At 38.7% G+C, this 22374-nt stretch overlaps 11 protein-coding genes across 11 annotated transcripts; 6 read left to right on the forward strand and 5 right to left on the reverse strand.

Annotated features, from left to right (window-relative positions):
* The first annotated feature begins 133 nt into the window (after positions 1-133).
* On the forward strand, positions 134-1842 carry WALSEDRAFT_60835 (hypothetical protein). The gene is made up of 6 exons (XM_006959228.1): positions 134-248; positions 294-697; positions 739-789; positions 835-892; positions 943-1158; positions 1204-1842. Exons 1-6 carry the CDS (start codon positions 147-149, stop codon positions 1687-1689), a joined length of 1317 nt encoding a protein of 438 aa, XP_006959290.1. The 5' UTR covers positions 134-146; the 3' UTR covers positions 1690-1842.
* Positions 1843-2478: 636 nt separating this feature from the next.
* WALSEDRAFT_47261 (hypothetical protein) lies at positions 2479-8606 on the reverse strand (the record flags this gene model as incomplete). Its single annotated transcript, XM_006959229.1, has 6 exons — positions 2479-3490; positions 3538-3607; positions 3654-4759; positions 4807-5564; positions 5611-8231; positions 8278-8606. 6 exons carry the CDS (start codon positions 8601-8603, stop codon positions 2660-2662), a joined length of 5712 nt encoding a protein of 1903 aa, XP_006959291.1. The 3' UTR covers positions 2479-2659.
* A 28-nt stretch (positions 8607-8634) lies between these two features.
* WALSEDRAFT_58034 (hypothetical protein) lies at positions 8635-9485 on the forward strand. Its single transcript, XM_006959230.1, has one exon. It carries the CDS (start codon positions 8655-8657, stop codon positions 9432-9434), a length of 780 nt encoding a protein of 259 aa, XP_006959292.1. The 5' UTR covers positions 8635-8654; the 3' UTR covers positions 9435-9485.
* On the forward strand, positions 9461-9784 carry WALSEDRAFT_20135 (hypothetical protein; the record flags this gene model as incomplete). Its single annotated transcript, XM_006959116.1, has 2 exons — positions 9461-9674; positions 9720-9784. The coding sequence occupies 2 exons, from the start codon at positions 9461-9463 to the stop codon at positions 9782-9784; spliced, it is 279 nt and encodes a 92-aa protein (XP_006959178.1).
* Positions 9734-10590, reverse strand: WALSEDRAFT_60836 (subunits of heterodimeric actin filament capping protein Capz). Its single transcript, XM_006959231.1, has one exon. The coding sequence runs from the start codon at positions 10290-10292 to the stop codon at positions 9798-9800; it is 495 nt and encodes a 164-aa protein (XP_006959293.1). The 5' UTR covers positions 10293-10590; the 3' UTR covers positions 9734-9797.
* Positions 10591-10705: 115 nt separating this feature from the next.
* On the forward strand, positions 10706-12259 carry WALSEDRAFT_39579 (SE-domain-containing protein). Its single transcript, XM_006959232.1, has 3 exons — positions 10706-10838; positions 10885-10895; positions 10939-12259. Exons 1-3 carry the CDS (start codon positions 10715-10717, stop codon positions 12238-12240), a joined length of 1437 nt encoding a protein of 478 aa, XP_006959294.1. The 5' UTR covers positions 10706-10714; the 3' UTR covers positions 12241-12259.
* On the reverse strand, positions 12250-13419 carry WALSEDRAFT_33176 (hypothetical protein; the record flags this gene model as incomplete). Its single annotated transcript, XM_006959233.1, has 2 exons — positions 13375-13419; positions 12250-13323 (listed from the first exon to the last, which is right to left on the reverse strand). Coding segments are annotated over exons 1-2 (1051 nt in total), but the record flags the coding sequence as incomplete, so codon positions are not given.
* A 199-nt stretch (positions 13420-13618) lies between these two features.
* Positions 13619-16349, forward strand: WALSEDRAFT_33177 (hypothetical protein). The gene is made up of 3 exons (XM_006959234.1): positions 13619-15249; positions 15295-16263; positions 16311-16349. The coding sequence occupies exon 1, from the start codon at positions 13646-13648 to the stop codon at positions 14411-14413; it is 768 nt and encodes a 255-aa protein (XP_006959296.1). The 5' UTR covers positions 13619-13645; the 3' UTR covers positions 14414-15249; positions 15295-16263; positions 16311-16349.
* Positions 16350-16408: 59 nt separating this feature from the next.
* Positions 16409-17630, reverse strand: WALSEDRAFT_54978 (putative cell division cycle 2; the record flags this gene model as incomplete). The annotated part of the gene is made up of 3 exons (XM_006959235.1): positions 16409-16592; positions 16648-17007; positions 17056-17630. The coding sequence occupies 3 exons, from the start codon at positions 17628-17630 to the stop codon at positions 16439-16441; spliced, it is 1089 nt and encodes a 362-aa protein (XP_006959297.1). The 3' UTR covers positions 16409-16438.
* Positions 17631-17714: 84 nt separating this feature from the next.
* Positions 17715-18630, forward strand: WALSEDRAFT_60839 (coenzyme Q biosynthesis Coq4). Its single transcript, XM_006959236.1, has 2 exons — positions 17715-17863; positions 17909-18630. The coding sequence occupies exons 1-2, from the start codon at positions 17737-17739 to the stop codon at positions 18562-18564; spliced, it is 783 nt and encodes a 260-aa protein (XP_006959298.1). The 5' UTR covers positions 17715-17736; the 3' UTR covers positions 18565-18630.
* On the reverse strand, positions 18625-19636 carry WALSEDRAFT_60840 (glycerol-1-phosphatase). Its single transcript, XM_006959237.1, has 4 exons — positions 19586-19636; positions 19385-19535; positions 18857-19338; positions 18625-18808 (listed from the first exon to the last, which is right to left on the reverse strand). The coding sequence occupies exons 1-4, from the start codon at positions 19600-19602 to the stop codon at positions 18748-18750; spliced, it is 711 nt and encodes a 236-aa protein (XP_006959299.1). The 5' UTR covers positions 19603-19636; the 3' UTR covers positions 18625-18747.
* Between the last annotated feature and the right edge of the window lie 2738 nt (positions 19637-22374).

A 22374-nucleotide genomic window follows, 5' to 3' on the forward strand; every position in this document is an offset into this window, starting at 1 on the left:
AACGACAACAGTTTACAAAACCGTCTTACAGAAACGCGTAGATGATCAGTACCATTTCCATATTGGGTATCCTACAATCAGCCTATCACTTTCACCTCCTTTATTAAATATTTCACTCTTCGCTTCACACTACATTAACTTCAGATATGCGTAGATTGATAGTCTGCGTCGATGGCGCATGGGAAGATAGCACAGATAGAGTTGGCGTTGATTCAAATATTCTACACTTACTTAGGTCTATTGAAAGTGTACGTTTGAGGTCCTTACTTGTTATGAGCTCACTGATTACACAGGTTGATAAGAGAACGCGCCCAGCTACGATGCAATACGCTCATCATACAACCGCACATTTCAGCAATAGCTTAGTCTCACAGATACTTGGCGTAGCTTATCAGGGCTTCGCTAATCTCCTTTTTGAACTCTATTCGTTCATTTCAATGAATTACAGCGAAGGCGATGAGATTTTCATCTTTGGGTTTAGTAAAGGTGCTTATATGGCTCGTATATTGGCAGCTATACTCAATGATGTTGGAGTTCTACCTCGTGATGATGTCAGACAGTTCTTTGTGATACTCAAAGCATACATTGATCGCAAGAACGGAGGAACACGAGTTGATGAAGCCAATAATGTTTTAAAACCATGGTTGCTTTCTTCACCTGATAATACGCGTCATAAAGACCAACAATTTATTGTCAAGTGAGTGGACTTATGCTGCTTTTACACTTATTCATAGTTAGATGCCTCGGATTATTCGACTGCACGGTTCAGTCTTCATATAAACTACCAATGTGGGTAATCAAGGAGAGTCGTCGCGTATTTGACAATTTTATCAGCATAGGCTCGCGAGTTTCGAGTATTATTAATAAACCAGAATATTGTTTTGGGTTACCGGTAAGCGCAAAACATATAATTTTCTTACAAAGTTTATTTATTCGCTTAAGGACGCTCTTCTTGGACATCGTATCGAACATTGTTACCATGCACTCGCACTCAACGAGAATAGATCCAATCTGCGAGATCTACGTCTTGAACTCTCAAACACCGGCAGAGAGAAGGGTCAGAAGTGCAAACAAGTTTGGTTTACAGGCAGCAGTGGTGACATTGGTGGATCATACTCTGTGAGGGAATTGGCAGACTTGACAAGAATCTGGATGGCTGTAGGTGTGTTTTATAACTTTAAGTTGAATTAAATCATTGAATAGGGTCAACTTGATCCAATTATCTCTTTGAATAAGGAAATGCTCAAAGAGCAATTCGCAATGCCGGTTTTCAGATGGGGTTTGCAACCACCGCATAACCCTTATACATCGAAGTTGACAGCTTTAATGCCGGTCAAACGCACACCTAAATTTGTTACAGGAGGCACAGAGAAACTTCATCCTAGTGTTCTATCAGGGTCGTTCGATCTAGCTGAACCACTGATTGCAGCTATAGAACGAAACACAGATTTAATTGAAGAATTGAGTGCATTGGAGGATGAGGTAATGAGAGAATGGACATTGTCTAACAATCATGACGCTGATCATCTTGAAATTACCTACGCTATCGATCATAAACACTTTGATGAAGAGCAAGATGAAACTAGGTTTCAAAAATTTCTCTACCAGCTTCAATTAATCTTTGTTTATATCATTTTAATCTTTTTACGGAAAATTGAGTTATTATTTGGATTTTATCATATCAAGTAGCAATAGCAAGAAGATTTTGTAATTTTAGTTGTAATAGCAAGCTATGAAATGTATGGTTTACAATCTATTTATTGCATCGAAATGATCTATTGTCTATATGCTGGGTACCTGCGAAACCAATCCACATAAATTTTCATACCGTTCTGATGCAACACCATTTATGAACTTGTTTACCACCAGCCAGCCAATAAAGAGCGAAAAATCAAATTTCATTACATCGCGAAGCAATTACGTGGAAATATGATAGAAAATTTTCCTTCATTTCAACAATGCTATCTCAAGTTTGCTATCAATAGTATGTACACTTATCGATTAGCAGACCCCACTAATAGGTCATTTAAAACTTCCTATACAGTCGTTATTTCCCATATAAACATTATATTAGCTTTGATATGATAGGGTTCATTAAATATCAATATTCGGATATGCTTCTATGAGAGATCTGCATTATTCGTGTAGAAGATGCTAGACTATCGAACCATAACGCAGATCCAGTAAAGTACGATAATCTAACAATTGCATTTTTATCACAATTTGGAAACTTAGTTATATAATTGTATATTTAGGCATTTAACATGGATAAAGCAGAGTAAAGTTCTCATTCATGATTTTATATGCTGCAAATAGATGATTATTATAATAACTTCCACATCTTTTTAAAAATTAGTATGAATATAAGGGCAAACAAACCAACAGCTATTTTTCATTTTTATTGGTTACTTTGATGAAAATCTAGGCTTCACGATTAATAGTGATATAAATAAATGAAAATGATAAAACCACTAATAGTACTACTTTAATGCCATGCATGAAGACAAAAATGATAAGTCGAAAAGATGCTAAAAGAAATAATTAGATAAAGAAGAAATTGTTCATTGTTTTTAAAATAATTCAACTTTTTGCGATAAATAATATATAAATATGATTGATTGTCCATGAACTATTTATTGCTTGATTATAAGTTAATAAGCTAAATTCTACCCTCCAATATAGCATCAATTGAGCTATTAATGAAATCTTTCTTATTCTCAATATCAACTTCAGGGTAACGTTCTGCAATATGTTCTCGTGCCGTTCGTTTCGTGACTTGCATTAATGGTGTTGTAGCAAGATATTGTCTTAATGACATAAGAATGTTATCATCAGTTGGATCACTTAGGGATGTTGAATAAGCTGCTGATGCAGGTCTAGACGCTGTCTGTACATCAGATTGAGGTGTTGGCATACCGAATCCAAATTGTGATTGGGAGTGCGATTGAGGGAGCAGTTGTTGCTCACTCATTCCATACATTGATGCGTACGGATTGAAACTCATTCTGCTCATCCTTGATGGTGCCAACCCTGGTGGATTGTATGGTGAAGGCGTTGGTGCATATGGATTATTCGGCATTAGGTTATTTGTTGCGAGTGTGTAAGTTGAATAAGGACGTGGCATATTCATATTAGCTTGAGGTGGTGGGAATTGGAAATCAGAGATTGTGGAACTCATTCCTCTGGCATCACTGAATGGATTTGAACCATTTGTCTTGGTATATAATTCTTGCTCGTAATCATCAAAAGTCTTCAATGGTAATTGACTCTCGTCAAACGGTTCCTCATCCGTAGCTACAATCTTAGTGTGTCCCTTCTCACCAATAACAACTCTTGTGGAACCCCAACCGAAATCATCGAAATGCCAGAATGAGTAGAGCGGAAGATAGAACGACCACAGTGGATAACTGATTAAGTAAATCAACATCCAACCGACGTATTGCCATTCTCTCTTTAATAAGAAGATTACGATTTGGAAACCATATGTAGCCTATCATGTGATTAGTTGGTATCCTCTGGAATGAACTCTACACTTACAGCAAGCATAATGATTGTGATGATTGGGAATGGTCCCTGACCAATAGCGACAATAGTAATAAGATAAATGCTAATTCGTTGTTAGAGTTTTCGACAAATTTAGTACCTCAACTCACAGATAAATAAGTACTGCTGGTAGAAGAATAGTCGAAATAAGATCGATAATAACGATGAATCTCATACTGAAACATAAGAAACCGCAGATATCAGGTAAATTGATCAACTCTGTAAAGTTGTGAACAGTAGAATTAATCCATCTACGTCTCTGTGACATCAAAATGGACCAAGTTTCAGGAGCTGCAGTGTGAGCAATAGCATCAGCTGTAAACTTCAACTTAAATGAAGCGAAGTATTTCAACATAATAGTAGTGAGGTAACGATCTTCACCTAAAGAAAGCAAATTCTTTTTATGAAGAGTATCAACGTTATTCTCCGAATAATCCTCTATAACCCGAGTTGAAATAATCAGTGGTTTACCTTTATCTTCTGTGCGTAACCTATACATAGAGAAACAACCAGGAAGACAAGTGACAGTACCGAATAAACTTTCGAAAGCTTTAGCTAAATGATGTGAAATGAAATATTCGTAAACTTGTATCATAGTCCACCAACTATCTTCTTCATTGTCAAGACGAGTTTCACCACATATACCAATGATTGCACTATCATCTACGCAATTCGCTACTAGGCGATTTGCAGCTTCGGGTGTAACGGATGTATCTGCATCAACCATGAACAAATATTCATAGAAACTAGGATCAATTCCTATAATATTCTTCATCTGATGCATCATTTCCAGTTCAAGTGGGTACATTGGACTATTAAAGTGAACTCTATTGAGGAATCTCATGACTAGAATTTGTGAATCACGTTTACCTCTATTACCAGGTTTTGAACGCTCCGTAGGTTTACCAACTTTTGCAACAACCATGAAAGGAACGACGTGACCTTCAAATTCGTAAAGACCTGAGTATACTTTTCCGTAATTCATTTGTTTTCCACCCTCGCCGAGAGACTTAAACAACAATGGTTCAGGATCAATTTGAGGATCAACTCCAAATATATCCAAAACTATACGAGGTGTTGTCCTATCATTACCACCACCAATGATGTTACCATCACAAATAACCAAGATCAACTTGCGTTTATCGTCATACTCTAACCCAGCTAAACTATCAATAGTCTTCTTGAGCGATTCTTCTCCTTCTGTGTATGCAGGTACCTTAAGTAATCGTTAATTGTCATTTTCAGAAATATTTCACTGCTCACCTGGCAAATAATGAATTTATCTTGCAACTCAGGTTTACGTTTGCTACCCAATTGCAAAGCAGAAAGGAATTTGACGAGGAGAATGCAACAGAGGAAAACAGTGAAAGACAACAGAATGTAATTCTGTACTTGACATCTAGGAGTATCTCTAAAGTCAACTTCTCCGAGAAAATGAGCACGTTTAAGGCATTGTTTATGTTGATTGGCACGTGTGCTATCCATACCGTTCAAAACATTGTTAAGATCTTTGGTGATATCTTGACCAGCATTCTTTTTGAAAAGATCCGTAACACTCTTATCCATATATTCTACTTTGTCATTTGTAGATTGATAGTAATCCAATGTTGACAAGTAGGTCGTTAAGTCGTAAACGCCATTGTCATAAATAGCTTTCTGCTTGTTATTGTCAAATCCATCCTTCTCAACGTCGCTCTTCTGTATAACCATCGATCCTTTCAACATTGGTTTCATTTTTGGAAGGAAAGTGTCCGCATACCAGTTGGAAGATTCCAAAGCGGTGCTTTCTGCTCCTTGGTATTGTCTACCGGACGTATGATCTGCTGTTGGTACTTCTAATTGCTTTTGTGCGTTGAAGGTTGGAACGTCTCCATCCGTCAAACCTTCGCAAGCCCACTCAAGCGGTGGAGGGAAATAATCTGTGAGATCTAAACCAGCGAGTTGATGCATCAAATCCGAAGATACTGGGCGAGAATCAATATCTGAATGCTGAGATCTCCAAAAGTCTGAAATGTCATATACTATAGGGTATTATTAGATAAGTTGTTGATTTGCAATGAAACCTACCTGAACCTCTAATACCGACCCAGAAATTATCATCAGCGGTATATTCTCCAAGTTGGCCTTCACTCCATGCTTTATTATACCTTGGACAGAGAATTTTACCGAATCCAATAATGTAGAACAAGACTATACCGCAGAATAATGCAATAAGCATGCAAAGTGTGAGTTTTTCTCTCCATGCAAAACGTACATCTGGACGCTTCATTCTACCTATGGTTGAAAGCAAGAAAGAGGGAATAAACCAAGTAAATGCCCAAACTAACTTCACCCATAGACGTCTGGAAGTACTACGAGGAGCCTTTTGAACATCTTGTTGGCGTTGTGCGATGAAACTTTGTGATCTACTCTTCTCTGATATTGCATCTTTGTCTGTCCATCCATACTCTAAACCTGACTCATCATCATCATTGAAATCCTTCTTCGTATATGATGGCGTTTCGTCGTCGACTGGTTCATAATTTTTTGTAACGGTCTGTGGGAATCCATAACCGTCATCTGATTCATTGTATGGAGTAGTTGTCATTGGGACAAAGTTTGTGGATGCACGAGTCATATCTGGTCTGTCCACTGTCATTTCCTTTGGAAGTTCACCATAGCTGTCTTCACCTTCGCTATGCTCTTCTTCGTTTATATCTCTAATATCATCTTCTAGTATCTTCCAAGCTGCATAACTCAACCAAACATACTCGTTACCAAGTTCGTAGTCTAGTCCATTGCCGAGCTCGTGTTCAGTGAGATAAGTTTGCGCAGCTTGCTTTGCGACATCACTATCGTCAACAGGCTCACCAGATATATATCTCATACAGAAATCCTCAAAGGTGTAATGAGATACATACTCAGCTCTCTTTCTTGCGATAGTATCAGCAATTGAAAGAGCATCCAACTGATATCTTAATCTACGTTTATCAATTGCATTTGGAGATAAACTATCATTTGGACGCAAAGAGATTACGCTCCAAAGTTGGCATTTGTCAACGGCGTTGAGCATGTCAGCCAAGCTCACATCAATTTGTGAAGAGATAGGGTGAATCTCATAACTGCTGAGATTTTGCTTGGAAGTAGCTTGCGAAAGACCAGCATCAATTGGGTTAGTAATCGGTGAAACGTCTCTTAGTGGCATAGAAGAGATTTGAGAATCAGCGATGGTCTCTTCATCAACAGGATGCATCTTCGTGAATAATGAAGGGCCACTGAAGAGTTTCCCAATAAATGAGCTATTTGATGAACGCAAAGTTGACACTGTCAACGGATCAAGTCTATCTTGGTCACGTTGGATGAAGTCATGTGCATCATAACTAACGTGTCCAGCATAGTGATTGATGGTGAATTGTGAACTAGCTGAGTTACCATATGTGGGAGGAGTGAAAACAAAAGCTTTGTGCGTATGGAAAGCACCACCAATTGAATTAATGAAAGCATCATCAGCATTCTTCTCAAGTAATGTACCACTTTTTATCTGTTTTCCAGATTGATTGAGTAAGCCCAATACACCCAATGGTTTACCAGGTGGTGGATGTGTTGATGGATATGTAGATGAACCGCGTAATAAGTGCAATGTCTCACTATTGGCGATACCCTTGTTTGGTAATTGAAGACCATCGTTAGTTTGCATACCATTGTAAGCGCTACTGTCATCGAAGACCCTTCTTAAGAGGTATGAGTTGAGGATTTCAGCAGTATAATTGATATTAAAGTCGTGATAGCCACTAGTTGTTGAATTGATGAGTGGGTATGATTGCCTAGACATGACTGAATTGGTTGGTGATCTGTTACTGAATCCAGGTATATCAAATTGTAAAACTTGTAATGCGCTTCTCTCACTGACAAGTTTATGGTTACCGGATTCGATGACGTATGCAAAAAGTATAGCGTAGAGGTCTTGTATGAGGTGATCACGTTGAAGGGAAGCACCTTTAGCATCAAGAAGATGAGTGCTGATATCCTTCTTAATATAAACGCTTCTGTTAACGAGCAAGACTTCCAATTCATCAGGTTCGATACCAAGTAGATGAGATGCAATTTCCAATTCATGAGTAGTTGAAACTGCTGCCGAGGTATCTCTTGTTTCAGCGTCACTGAATTCGATATTCGAAAGTGTCAGAATAGCCACGATTAAACTCCAGATAGCATCAATGTGCTTTTGCTTAAAGCCCAAGGTGATGAAAGCATCGTAGAGAGAATTATACCCAGCGTGATCATCAGAGAATGGACCAAATGGGAGTTTAAAGCAACCGCTTGATGCTAACATTGCATATGAGCTTGGATCCTGTAGTTCATATAATTGTTGCAAGTTTGGCGGTGCACCTGCTAAGAACTGATAAAAGACGTGAAATGAGCGCTCATCTGGACCCAAAAGAGAGAGTCTAGATTTGTCTAGATTGAAAGGAAGAGATTTAGAACCAATGAGTTTACCAGATTTCGTGAATTGTAATTCATGAAGAATGGAATGTCTTGAAGCGTTACTTGAAAGGGAAGTTTTAGCATTACCAAAGCTGTTTATGATAACATCCAAAGCTTGTATCTTTTCAATCAATTGAGAAGATTCCAAGGATGTATTTGTAAGAAAGAGTAGTTGATTCGTGATGAGTGATCTGTTGAAGGATTTACCAGAACCTGTAAGACCGCTACCGAAGTGTTAGTGAATAGACAAGAAAAGAAAGCTTATCGTACTTGTATATTACTGCCTGACTGACAGATTTTCTTTTCAAAGATAGTAAGATACGCGATGACAGATCGTAAGGGTGTGGTTGTAAAATGCTCGTTGAAGGGTCATAAGTGAGATCTTTATACTCTCTCTGGGACTCTGCATTATAAGATTGTAAATGCTTTAAAGGGTTTATCGTAATGAATGAAGATGAGCCTAGTTTGATAAACGGGAGATCTAATCTAAATCTAGACTGCAATAGAGAGATAATATCATCTGTATTAGGGTATAATAACGTATCTCTATTATCATTTAATTTTATTAGAGAATTTAGATTCGTTATTTCAGCCATCTCTTGACTGATTGAGCTCAAGAGGGGGAGATAGACGTCCGCCAAAATAAGATGAGTCAATCTGAGGAAGATTTCAAAGATTTTAGTCAAGAAGAGTTTGGTGATGAATTTGGTGAATTCGAGAATGAAGAGGATCTATCGGTAGATTTATTGGAATCTGAAGAAGAAAGACAAGTTGGATTCGATAAGCAAATATTAGTTACGCAATACGCAAGAGATATACACCAAGATTTATCTAATACAGCTCTACCAAAGGCTTTGGATTATGATTACAGTTACACTAGGAGGCAATTCTTGTTAGTATTGGGGAAGCCTTTGAATTTAGATGAGATTAAAGTAAATAAGCTACCACCTTTGCAGTTATCACTTAATCAACAAGATCATACACCAACCGTAGCTAATACATCTAAACCTGAGAATACTCCGATTGATCCAGCTGTCGATATCGAGTCTATACAGTTAGAAATCGATAATATAGACACTTTCACTTTAAACCTAATACCAATCACTGAATTATCTAAATTACGTGATAACCTACGCTCAAATGAGCAATCCGTTAATCAACAGCTAACTTATAATCTAGAACAGCTAGATACACTCAGAAATGATAACGAAACATATAACACATTAATTTCTGATTTAATCAAAGAAACTAATAATAAATTATCAAAAAACTACTCCATGAGATCAAAAATTCAACCCAAATCGGTCAACTTAATGGAGAGAACAGGTAGTGCAGGCTTATGGGGTCCTAATAACCTCCCAAAGACACCTCCAGAGAGAGTTCTCAGTCCAGGTCTGACATTATCTGGGAACAGAGTGAATTGGTAATCATCGTCCCTTCAACCCACACAACCATGTCTTCTCTCTTTGGAACTAAGCAACAAAAGCCAGATGTAAATAAAATGAAATTAGAGATTCAACAAGCCAGCGCTTTAGCTAATGCTCAACAATTGATAAATAATATGAATAACCAATGTTATGATAAATGTATACTTAAACCTTCAACTTCACTTTCCTCATCTGAGGAAGGTTGCCTTAGCAACTGCATGCAAAGATATATGGAGGCTTGTGGGTTTTACTTGTTTTATGTACTTATCAGCTCACAACAGACAGTCAACATCATCTCAACTACTTATGTACAAAGGATGTCAAAGGAAAGACACGAACAAACAGCTTAGATGCATTCAATTTCTACTTTGACTTTAACTTTCCAAGTAACTCTTGTTGGAGCGATCTCTTCCTGAACTCCTCACCTTGTCCATTGATTATACGTATTTCATTAAGAATATCTTTAGTTTTACCAAGGTATACTTCAGCCAGGCTATTCCTTATACCTCTTTCATGCTCTTCAATCAATCTACCAATGTTGGTTATATGAGCAGAAGGTGCAGGAACATTAGCGTTAGTTTCGCACTGTCTGGTTAAACTGCCCGACAAGTTTGTCTTTGATTCCTTCTCATCGTTTTTTAATGAGAGTATAACCGTAGTAGTGAGCTTATAGTTGGCTTCTCTACCATGTGTGCTGACCTCAAATACGTGTACACTGTCCCAACTACCATCGTCAACGGTCTTTTTGATTAAGACAACACCTGCGAAGTTAGCGCTGCCATCTAAATCCCATAGGTATACACCAGATAAGCCACCTTCAAAGTACATATCTCTGTAGGTTTCTAATGCGTCATTCATACCAGTTTCTAATTGGCGTAATTGAGGAGATGGCAATGTGCCATCTGATAACTCAGGGATGTAGCTATTGGTATATGGAGATCTGTAGCTATCGCCATCTCTGTTGTAATCGCAGATGAGATACTCTCTGTTGCTACTATCTGTGCGTATCTCTAAGGGTTTATCCACGCTACCAAGGAATTCATCTTGTGTATCTAGATCGTCACTGACGAGTTCGCTAAGACATCCCAAATTGCTGTCAATATTCTGAGGAGCTAATCTTCTGACGAGGTCTAATAAAGCTTCTATTTTATCTGTCCTATTAGATGGTGTAAGCCTAGTCATATTTTTATTGATAATTATACAACTAACATTTTTGGTATCTCGTTGTTCTAAACAGAAAGATACATCTTAATATCAAACTACGAAGAGCACAATATTAAATGGATAACTATGATGCCATTATAGTCGGTGCAGGTATCGCAGGTCCTCCATTAGCAGCCGCTTTATCTAAGCAGAACCGTAGAGTTTTGTTAATCGAACGAGATTGGTCTGAACCCGATAGAAGTGAGTTTATTGATTAGCAGTATGCTTTACTAACGAGCGAATAAAGTCGTCGGAGAAGTACGCTTTTTATTCTTTACCTACCCATCTAACTTCATATCAGCTCTTGCAACCAGGTGGTCTCAACGCTCTCAAAGAGTTAGAAATGTCTTCTGCTTTAGAAAACATAGACAGCATACCTGTAGAAGGCTATTGTGTCATTTACAATAAGGAGCCTGTTCATATTCCATACCCATTCAGCGATCTATCGTCCAAGCGTCATCAAGGCAGGTCATTCCATCACGGTCGATTCATACAAGGTCTTAGAGAGCTAGCAAAGCAAGAAAAATCTATTACTACTGTAGAAGCCACAGTAAAATCACTCATGATTGATAATGATGTCGTAAAGGGTGTTTCAACATCAGATGGGAAGTCTTATAAAGCACCTATTACATTCATAGCGGATGGCTGCTTCTCTAACCTTCGTAAATTTGCTCTCAAGGAGGCACTCCCCCCAAAAACGTGTTCCTGGTTCGTTGGTTTAATCCTACACGATTGTGAACTACCAAAGAAGTATCACGGGAATGTCATCCTAGGTGATAACCACGCTTGTGTACTTCTTTACCAAATTGGTAACAACGACGTACGCATTTTGATGGATGTCAGAGGTGATAGACCATCAATACCAAAATTACCTGATCATATAAAGAAGGATATTCTTCCACATCTTCCAGAATCAGTTCAGCAACCCCTTTTAAATGCTCTCAGTGATCCTGAACAAAGGCTTAGAATTATGCCAAATAGTTACATGCGTCCAACTTCCCGGAATGCGAACACACGTAAAGGAGTCTTACTCATAGGTGATGCACATAATCAACGCCACCCACTCACGGGTGGCGGAATGACTTGTGCTTTGACGGATGTTAACACCCTGACAAAAGAATTAGACGGTGTGGATTTACACAATTGGGATGCAGTCAAACTTTGTCTTCATAATTGGGATTGGACGAGACGCTCAACCGCTGGAACGGTCAATACTTTGAGTATGGCATTGTACGATCTATTCAGTGGAGACGATGATGATTTGAAGGTGTTAAGGCAGGGTTGCTTTAGGTACTTCCTTCAAGGTGGAGATTGTATAGATGGCCCTGTAGCTCTTCTTAGTGCTGTTAGACCAGAACCATTGGTACTTTTCTATCATTTCTTTGCTGTCGCTTTCAAGAGTATATCATTACTTTACGCACAATCAAGCTCAAACGTAGTTTTCACAACTTTCAAAGCAATACATGTTCTCAAAACGGCATGTATCGTACTTCTCCCAACCATGGTAATGGAATTAGTTCCATACCCTCAACATGTTTTGAAATTTTTGCTCTTAGTATCACTTTTCATACTAGGTTTAGCAATTCACATACAATCGCTCTAGAATTATACCCAAAATGTAATAAATAAATTTATAGAATTGACAAAATCTAATCAAATTTTATTGAGTTGCTACCCATGAAAATTTCACCTCCTTTGTAGCTACCTCTCTTTTTCTTGTTCTTTTCTTTTCTGAAACCAGCGCCTTTAGTTGGTGCTAAATCAGCAGCTGCTTTATGTCCGAAGTCCTTTTCAGATAAACCGATACCTTCAAATGAGTTATCAGCCAATCTGTTATCATGGAAAGTTACATCTTCTGCTATAACTCTTCTAAATCTTTCATTTTGAACTTTCTTTTGTTTTCCGTTGGCACTTGTCGTGGTTGTTGTTACTGTAGTTTCCTTTCCGTTTGGTGTTGATGATTCAGTGGTCTCAACTGTTGTGTTATCATCTAATTTTTGCTTTTTGGTTTGTTTAGCGACCGGTTTTTCATCTTCGCTAGAGCTTGAGTCGCTAGAGCTTGATGAGGAAGAAGAAGAAGAAGCACTAGCTTTGCGCTTTTTTGTCTCAGCGGCTGGTTTAGCAACTACGGTCTTCTTTTCTTCATCGCTTGAAGAATCTGAATCTGAGCTGTCTGATGAGCTGCTGCTAGATGCTGCCTTTTTCACAGGTGATGTTTTCTTCGCAGCTGGTGATGGCTTCTTTTCATCCTCACTGTCTGAGCTATCTGAAGAGCTTGAAGAGCTTGATGATGAGCTGCTAGCTGCCTTCTTCGGAGATGGCTTCTTAGCTGCTGCTGCTGGTTTCTCATCCTCGCTATCTGAGCTGGAGGAAGAGGAGTCGCTGCTGTCTTCTTCCTTAGATGCTGGTTCGGCAGCTGGTTTGTCATCATCGTCGCTGTCACTACTACTACTGCTGCTGCTACTGTCGCTATCGCTATCACTATCATCCTCTGTATCCTTCTTGGCTTGCTCAAGTTTGGCGGTAACAGCTTCCAAGATAAGTGAACACTTTGGATCATCCTTAGATTTCGCTAACTTGCTGCTATCAATTTCAAGGTTTTTCTCCTCGATTTCTTTTAGAAGTTTGCTAGCAGTTTTGTCTAATTTGTTAGCGAACAAAAATGCATGTACGAGTAATAGAGTAGCTGGGTAATAGGTTAGAATGGGTGTAAGTGAGCTAAAGGGAATCAACTAACCAGACAGTTCTTTGCTATTTACCATTATTTTCAATTACTGACGATCGTTGTAAGAAAAAGAGAACTTCTTCTCAAACTATCAACGAGTAATTCAGAAACTATTAAATGAGTCAAGCGTCGTCGAATTGGCTCAATTTGAAAAAAGTTCGTTTCTTATCTTACAATGGAGTTTGCTAATCAAATTTAGAAATTACCTACTACTTCTAATAATACAGGCACAAAACGTAAACGCAAGTTAAATACACCAAGAGAAGATATAAAGAAATCTAGAATGTCAGATAATACTAATAACAAGGAAGTAACAACCGGCGTAGTCAAACCAACTGCTTCTATACTACCAACAGAAGTTACAGGCCCGAAAGCAGAAATTGGCAAATATTTAGCCATGGATTGTGAAATGGTTGGTGTAGGTAGAGATGGTGAAGAGAGTGTTTTAGCCCGCGTTAGTATAGTCAACTACCATGGCGCTGTTATCTACGACACTTTTGTCCGTCCAATGGAGAAAGTAACCGATTTTCGTACATGGGTCAGTGGTGTTACCTTCAAAGATGTAGAGAAAGCTCCTCTATTCAGTGAAGTTCAGCAGCATGTTGCAGATTTGTTAGAGGGTAGAATTCTCATAGGACACGCGATTAATAACGATTTGAGAGCTTTATTGTTGACGCATCCACCTTCGCATATAAGGGATACCGCAAAGTATGAACAATTGCACACTATCGCTAAAACTAAGAGACCAAAACTCAAAGCTCTCGCTAAGCTCGTTCTTGGTATTGATATCCAAGAAAACGAACACAGTTCTGTAATTGATGCGCAAGCTACAATGGAAGTGTACAAACGTTATCAATCATTGTGGGAGGGCACTCTCGCTCGTCAGGCAAAGATACTCCAAGCTAAGAAATCTGGCAAGAAAGGTGCAAAAAAGAGTAACAATAGCAATATTAAGAAGAAGAGTCCAGTCAACCTCAACTCAGCTGCTCCTACCGCATCTTCTGCATCTTCATCTGACTGGTGGAATGAATCTGCCATGACAACAGCATAATTAATCATCATAATACCAAATAGACCAACTTGTTGTATAAATACACTATTTATTGCTCTTTAACTTTTAAACTCTTTTCTCTTTCTCTCTAATCTTTGATGCTTTCTTTCCTCTCTATATGCAGTCTCTTCTTTCACTTCTGGTGTGTCTTCATATGCTCTACTACCCATACCCCAGGAACCAAGGCCCATTCCATGATCCTCTCTTACACCCCAAACGTGATTATTAGAGAAAACAGGTGCATTGTCACGTTGAAGTATACCACCTGGGTTGTTATACTCTTCGCCAAAATCTTCACCATGGGTAGCCATTTCAGCTAACTTTTTTATACCTTTTGTTGCATTTGTACTTTTCTCCCAAACTCTAGCTGAAATTGGTAAACTTATCCATTTTTCTGGATGATTTGTTAAGTAATTTGAAGATCCCATTTCAATTAATCTAGATACAGCGCGTCTATATGCGAATTTTTCATCTTCACCTGATAAAATTGCTAATCCGTGTAATTGTTGAGCAGGTCGTGTTTGTAATTTTGAGCTGATCGTACCTGCACTTGATACATGCGGTGATGATTGCGCTTCTATACCTTCAGATATGGCTTCATAAGCTATTAAATCATCAATCTCTTCTTGTTTACCCGTCGAATCAGGAAAAAATAATCTATCAATATTGTCTTGCGCGTAAGCTATCAATCTACATTTTGATTCATAAAGGGCGTCTATAAGTGTAATGAATCTTCTCGCTTGATTCTTTTGAGATATGCGCATAACTGGTATTTGATCAATAATTATAGTATCAAATGTACTAGCAAGTGCTAAGTAATCTGATGCACCGAGTGGCTAATTGGATTATCAATTTATATCTCATGATAAAAAATAACTCACGCTATCACATAATTCTGTGAAGGTGAATTTAGCTATACCCTTTGAAGTTTCATTAATATAGACTTCACGTCCATAAACCATTAATTTCCGCGATTGTCGTTCACTTCCCATCAATTTTTCAACAAGACATTCAAATTCATGTCTGTCATTGACAAACCATGATATAGTCTCACCGTGTGGTTTAGTTGTCCGATGATCTATTCCTGCATCGAGATTTAAACCATTACAACGCCTTTCAAGAGCGAAAAGAAAGTCATTTAGGTTCTTCGATCCTACACCTTTAGCATATAGTTCTGACGGTGGTTTGTTGGATGTAGAGAGGAGAATTCCACCAAACCTCAAAAACCAACTGAGGGTATCTCTAAGCAAAACTGCTGATGCTATGTCTAACATTTGTAGCTCATCTAAATAGAGTATATGGCCATGGTTGAGAAATAACTTTCGAGCAACAGCAAAAGAGATTGAGGTATGCATCATTAACGAATTCTCCGCTTCTAGATCTACTGGATTAGATTTTTGGGCTTCCTCACTGAAAATACCTCTTCTCCGCTGCATTTCTTCCCATACTAAACCATAGACTAAAGTCATAAAAGCATGATAATGTAGTCTAATTTTACGGGATGTTGGTAGACTTCCAAACCAAATGTCTAAAATGAATGACTTCCCAGATCCTGGATCACCATAAAGTAGGATGCCTTTCGGAGTTTGAAGACCTTCCAAAGCTTCAGTACCGGTGAGTGACTTCACCAATGCTGTTTCCTTATCGTGGTCATCGTGGCTGCGTAAATTGGTGAGACGTTTGAATGAGTTTATCCAACCGGACTCTTGTTTAAGTGCTCTACTAATTGGTTTTAAAGTTCTGAGTAATTCCAATGGTGGTGTATATTCACATAATTCCTTATGATGTCCTTTCAATCTTGTCAATATCGCTAATTGATCGCGATCGTTATCAATCTCTCCGAGTGCTAGCTATGTAATAAATTTAGATGATAAAATAAGTAAATGAACAGCCTCACTTTAGCTCTCCATAAATCTATCGGATTTGTGTGCACGATCTGCGTAGATCTCTTTATCAAGCTCCATCTCATGAAGGAGTTTCTTCAAGATGTTATTAGGTATGCAAGAATATATATAAAGTTATCTATTACACAAAATCATATCCAGCTACTTTCCCTTGGCTATTATGAGCTCGCGGGGCAGTCGGACTTCTACTCCTATTGTAATCAATACGCTGTTCACCTGCAGCTACAGAAGGGAATGAAGAAAAGAGATCTGGATGCTTGGGCAAAGGTGATTCTCTTTTGAATTGTGTTGTGTAGTTAGCCGATGTAAATCATCTAGTAATTCACTCACTTGAAAAAGGGATGTTTGAGTGCATCAACACATGATATTCTCTTTTTTGGATCATATGTCAATAATTTTGCCATTAAATCTATACCAGATTCTGTTAATATTTTATAATGCTGTCTAAGAGAGCTGTATAAAGGAAATTGTGATGTGTTTATGGATTTTGCATGAGGAAGTTTACTAAATCCACTCCATATGTCGTCGCTTGGTTGACCCAACATTGTGAATATCAACTTTAGCTGTTCAAGTTCACTACGACCCCCAAACATGGGTTCACTTGTAATTAGTTCGCCAAAGATGCAACCTATACTCCAAGCATCAACCGCTGTAGTATATTTTTTCTCTCCGAGTAAGATTTCGGGTGCCCTTGAGTTGTTTTATTAGGAAAACAAACTCACTGCTGTTGTAACTCACCTGTACCAGAGGGTTACGACTAATTGTGTCATTTCATCTACTGGATCAGCATATCGTCTAGCCATACCGAAATCTGCTACTTTAATCTGCCCTCGATTGTTCATAAGCAAGTTACTAGCTTTCAAATCCCTATGTAGAATCCAATTAGAGTGAGCATGTGCCGTAGCTTCTAATAACTGCTTCAAGAGTGTCTTGACTTCAGAAATCAAAAATGGCTCAGGCATAGTGTGCATGAGGGTCTTTAAGTCATGCTCAACAAAGTCCATAACAATATAAATCTGATTAAGTGTGTCGCCAACTACAATCTCTCTAACATTGACAATATGAGGATGTTGACAGATAAGTAGTGAGTGTATTTCCCTTAATGAAGTTATGGGGAATCCGTACTTTTCTTCTTCTAATTTCAAACGCTTTAACGCGACGATCTCACCAGTTTCTTTACATCTCGCCCTGAAAACGATACCATATGTACCTTCCTCTATATGATTCAAACGCTCGTAATTATCAACAGATCTGCAGCTTTTAAGTGGTGGGTGATCCTGCCTCTCTGGAACCGTTTTAGCTCGAGTTTGCATGTAGCAATGATGAAAGTGAATGATAAAGAAGTAAATTGCGTGAATATATTAATATATTTGATATATATGGTGTATTTTCTTTTATCACTTTTAATACTGAACAACCATGATACCAACGATCTCTAGATTGACAAAACCAGCTTATCCTGGACACTGGCCAGTAGGGAAATTAGAAAACCTCTTCTTAGCAGCTGGCAGTGCAGTTGTATCTTTAGTAGATGTTTACAGACATGGTGAGTTCATATATGTACTATATCTCAACATCTAATACTCCATAGACATGCTTGCAACGCTCACAGAAACATCTACCCCTACTATGCTACTACAGCAAATGCGTCAAGGTATGCTGTCTTCAGATAATGGAAGACGCATTCTAGCCGAAAGACCGAGAATATCAACAAAGAGTGTGGATTTAGACGCACTCAGGGATTTGCCAAAAGGTACATTAGGGAGAGAATACTCTTTATGGTTGGAGAGATGTGGCGTCACTCCTGATACTCGTGATCCAGTTCATTACATTGACGATGAAGAGTTAGCATATATCGTTCAACGGTATAGGGAGAGTCATGATCTCTATCATCTATTACTTGGACAGAGAGTTGATATTCTCTCTGAACTTATCATAAAATGGTTCGAATTTTCACATTTCAAGCTTCCAGTAGCTGGTTTATCAAGTGCATTTGGTCCATTACGTCTTAGACATAGTTGGCAGCGTCAGGACTTATTCACTCGCTCCGGTCCATGGGCTATCAGACAAGGTAACAGGTGCGCGCCATTAATGGGTATATATTGGGAGAATGAATGGTCGACAAATCTCGCAGAATTGAGACAGCGCATGAACTTAACAGACGTACCAGATTGGAGAGATGGAAAAGGTCCACAGGGTAAAGGCAAGGCAAAATTTGGCAGTGGATTAGAAATCGGAGGTGCTTGATGTATTATAGATGTTTCCCGTAACTTCTAATTATTATACAATATTAATCATCTGCGTGTCATTCCTAATAACTCATTGATCATAAATCTATGCGTGACTTATATCTTATGATAACTCAATGAGGCTAATATGCTAATGTAATGTAAACAATCAGAGTTATGAAAGGTCTTCAAAGTAATACATCTAAATATCGATAGCATCAACAGTAATCTCATAATGATCGTTTGTCCACTTTGCCGACACGCTAATGTATGATTTTAATAAAAGAGGATATAAACGCATAAACACCTACCTAGAGAGATCCTTCACGATGAAATCCGGCCCTGAAGCTTTTATAGTATCAATTGGGTAAGATGTGAGAACAGCAATGACAACAGCACCTGCCGCTTTACCAGCTGTAATACCAGAGGGTGCATCTTCAAGTACCAAGCAGTCTGTAGCACTTTGTTTAATAACTTTCGCACCTTCGAGGAATGGCGAAGGATCTGGCTTGCCTCTAACGACATTTTCTGACGTAATGAAAGATTCTGGTTGCTTAATTTGTGATATACTGAGTGCAGCGCTAGCATATACTTTAGTGGCAGATGTTACGATGGTCCAGTTGTTGTGATTGTCGTTTAGCTGGTCAAGAAGCTCATTAACACCGGGAAGGATAACTAAACCATTCAAACCCTGTTCTTGTCTTTTCTTAGCGCATGCTAGGATAGTCTCCTCAAAACGCTTAGCTTCAGACGCGATTGTATCTGGGTTCTCTAATTTACAAAAGCGAATCATCTGGAGTATATGTAAGATACTGCAGTAAATAATAAGCGAAACTGACATTCTCATGGGTTCTTACACCATGTGAATGCTTTAGAACGTCCTCCAAACTAATAAATGGGTAATCCTGTGCAAATTGAGCCCATGTTGCTTCTACAGCCGGTGTGGACTCAATGAGAGTACCATCCATATCCGAGAGAACACCTTTTACACTGTTATATACGGTAAGTCTTGATATTCGCACATTGTAAATTATGCTGACGTGAATGTAGTCTTCATTTTCTGAGAAAGTGGTAGTAGAAGGAAAAGAGTCAGGCAGACAGGTCGCTAAGGAAGGAAGAACTGGATAAACGTGAATGGTAAGGATATCTCTATGTAGGTCTGGTATACAAATGAGTGAGAGAATGTATAAACTATTACGTGTCTAGCAAGAAAGGTATCCGGTGTATATATTGAAGGGATAGATATCTGAGTAGCTAGCGCAATCTATCTAGTAGATTCCAAGTGACTACAAATTTGTTAGAAGAACTTGAAAAAGAACGGCTGGGTTTGTCAGACAAAACTATCTAGATTCCAGTATAATCAGCATATTTAACTAAGCTGTCCCTATACTATATTTGACATCCTATAAAACCCGTATGCCAAGAGTACTACTCACAGATGACTGTTCGAGTTAAAGGAGTGAAAGAGGCTGAGATTTATTATTAAAATAAAAATTATTCACTCAGAACACAATTATTAATTCATCTTATAAGTTTATTTTTAGCCGTTCTCCGCTTGCACTGCGACACCGATGTCAGAACAACCTGAGCCGGGACTCAGTACACAGCTAGAACCAGAGGAAGTGAGTATCGCCTTATTTATATACTCCCTATATTCATTCTTCCATACAGCTGGATATATTCTCTGCTGCCCAGCGTGGTGACACTGCCTGTATTGATAATCTCATCGCCAGCGGCAAGGCAGACGCAAATGACAGGGATCAAGAGAACATAACTGCTTTGCATTGGGCGTCAATTAATGGTCAAGTTGAAACTTGCAATTATCTCCTCGACAAAGGCGCAGAAGTCGACGCATTTGGGGGTGAACTCGTATCTACCCCTTTACAATGGGCCGCTAGGAATGGTCACTTGTATGTTTTGTACACTCTCATCAAACACGGTGCAAATCCATCCACTATGGACAGTCAAGGTTTCAACGCCTTGCATTTAGTAGTACATTCTTCAGTTATCATGGCCGTATTCTACGTATTACAACAAAACATCGACATAGACGCACCTGATGTCCAAGTTAGTAGTCGATCTTTTACCACGTGGACGCTTATTGACCGATACACAGGGACATACACCATTAATGTGGGCTGCTTATCAAGGTGACGCCCTATCAGTCGATGCCCTGATCAGGCATGGCGCTGGTATCAACAAGTTCGATCAAGCTGGTCTCACTCCACTTCATTGGGCTACTGTTAGAGGTGCGTAATAGCTTTACTTTCGAACTTCCTTTAACAATAATCCAAGGCAATAGAGTTTGCTTGCGTCACATTATAGAAGCAGGTGCTGACTTATCTGCAAAATCAAATGACGGCAAAACGCCTCTTGCAATGGCGCATGAATTAAAATCAATTGGAGCTTATAGACGCGCGCTCGCTGATTGTGGCAGAAATGAGGATGGTAGCGTACGTGAGAAGCCTTTGTCAGATGTATGTTTTTCAGTTATATGGCGAATTATACTTAACAACCATTCAGCGGAATACAAATATCGTAATATTCATTTTACCAGTTTTTTTCATGGGTCTAATCTTTTGGACTCTTGCCTCTCTGCCATCTTACATGGCCATACCCATAGCTATTGGAGAATCTTACGCACAATTTCACATTGTAGGTCATTTACAAGCATTTCGCCGTCAACTAACACATCAAAGGTCTCAAAAGTATTACTTGACAGCCGGGGTCAAAGTAATGAATTAGTGAAGACACCTTTCCTTGCTGCAATTGTCTTATCGTCTATGATCTGGCTAACGTATTGTTGGGTTACTCGTTTAGTATGGAGTAGGTAAATAGGAGGTATAATGAACTTCGCTAAATCATTTTAGATACTATGGATCACCCACTCGCCAACATAGTTTTTATCATTAGTTTGACTATCTGCGTTTGGAATTTCTTAAGAGCAATGCAATTAGACCCAGGAAGCGTTGCTAAACCATCGAGTCAGTCTGAAATTAAACAACATATAGAAGAACTAGTTTCGCAAGGCAGGCTCAATGGTCAAAACTTCTGCATTTATACGCTGGTGAGTTGTTATCCACTATAACAATGGCCCTATCTAATAACCGGACGTTAGTGCAAGAAACCACTTCGTAGTAAATATGACAGGGTCACAAACACATTGGTTGCTAGATTCGATCATTACTGTCCTTGGGTATGGAATGCTGTCGGTAGTAACAATCATCGTCAGTTTGTTTGTTTCGTCCTCAGTATGATCATTGGTATTATAGCATTCGACAAGCTCTCATTTGATTGTGAGTTGACCAACTAATCAGAAGTTGTCATACTAATTATATATTAGTGTTTAGAAAATTGTCACCAAAATATACCTACGATGATATAGACGCAGACATGCAGTTCTGCTTAATGCCAGAGAAACTATGTATTGCTTCTCATCAAGATGGCTTTCTGTTTGCTATGTCTTGTTGGTTGACATTACAGCTTTCTTGGACATTCGTGTTGCTTGGCACGCAATTATGGCAAGTAGCCAGGCAACTCACTTCTTTAGAGGTATCTAGTGCGTTTCTACTTTAGAAAATGCGATGATCAAATCTGACGACTCCAAAGACCTTGGCAGATTCGGATTCATGGGAGGCAAAGGCACAAGTGCGGCTGACCAGCAAGGGATGGTTAATAAGCAGCGTCAATTGCTCGCAAATAACCCAAACCCTACGAAAACGCAAAAGCCAAGCTTCATACTTCAAATTTTAGGATTGGATAGATTTACGAAAGGGAAAGCAGGAGAAGGCTTGGCGAAGGCCTCAAGAGCCAACAATCCATTTGATAT

Source organism: Wallemia mellicola, assembly GCF_000263375.1.
Source record: "Wallemia mellicola CBS 633.66 unplaced genomic scaffold WALSEscaffold_15, whole genome shotgun sequence".
Classification (NCBI taxonomy): domain Eukaryota; kingdom Fungi; phylum Basidiomycota; class Wallemiomycetes; order Wallemiales; family Wallemiaceae; genus Wallemia; species Wallemia mellicola.

Coding starts and splice junctions, on each gene's coding strand:
- WALSEDRAFT_58034 (XM_006959230.1), top strand. CDS start 8,655: ATGAGTCAATCTGAGGAAGATTTCAAAGATTTTAGTCAAGAAGAGTTT.
- WALSEDRAFT_39579 (XM_006959232.1), top strand. CDS start 10,715: ATGGATAACTATGATGCCATTATAGTCGGTGCAGGTATCGCAGGTCCT.
- WALSEDRAFT_60839 (XM_006959236.1), top strand. CDS start 17,737: ATGATACCAACGATCTCTAGATTGACAAAACCAGCTTATCCTGGACAC. Junction 17,864..17,908: donor AGTAGATGTTTACAGACATG/GTGAGTTCATAT, acceptor AATACTCCATAG/ACATGCTTGCAACGCTCACA.
- WALSEDRAFT_33177 (XM_006959234.1), top strand. CDS start 13,646: ATGTCAGATAATACTAATAACAAGGAAGTAACAACCGGCGTAGTCAAA.
- WALSEDRAFT_60840 (XM_006959237.1), bottom strand. Junction 19,339..19,384: donor GTGTAAGAACCCATGAGAAT/GTCAGTTTCGCT, acceptor CATATACTCCAG/ATGATTCGCTTTTGTAAATT. Junction 18,809..18,856: donor ATCGTGAAGGATCTCTCTAG/GTAGGTGTTTAT, acceptor ATCATACATTAG/CGTGTCGGCAAAGTGGACAA.
- WALSEDRAFT_60836 (XM_006959231.1), bottom strand. CDS start 10,292: ATGAATGACGCATTAGAAACCTACAGAGATATGTACTTTGAAGGTGGC.
- WALSEDRAFT_60835 (XM_006959228.1), top strand. CDS start 147: ATGCGTAGATTGATAGTCTGCGTCGATGGCGCATGGGAAGATAGCACA. Junction 790..834: donor TCTTCATATAAACTACCAAT/GTGGGTAATCAA, acceptor CAATTTTATCAG/CATAGGCTCGCGAGTTTCGA. Junction 1,159..1,203: donor TGACAAGAATCTGGATGGCT/GTAGGTGTGTTT, acceptor ATCATTGAATAG/GGTCAACTTGATCCAATTAT.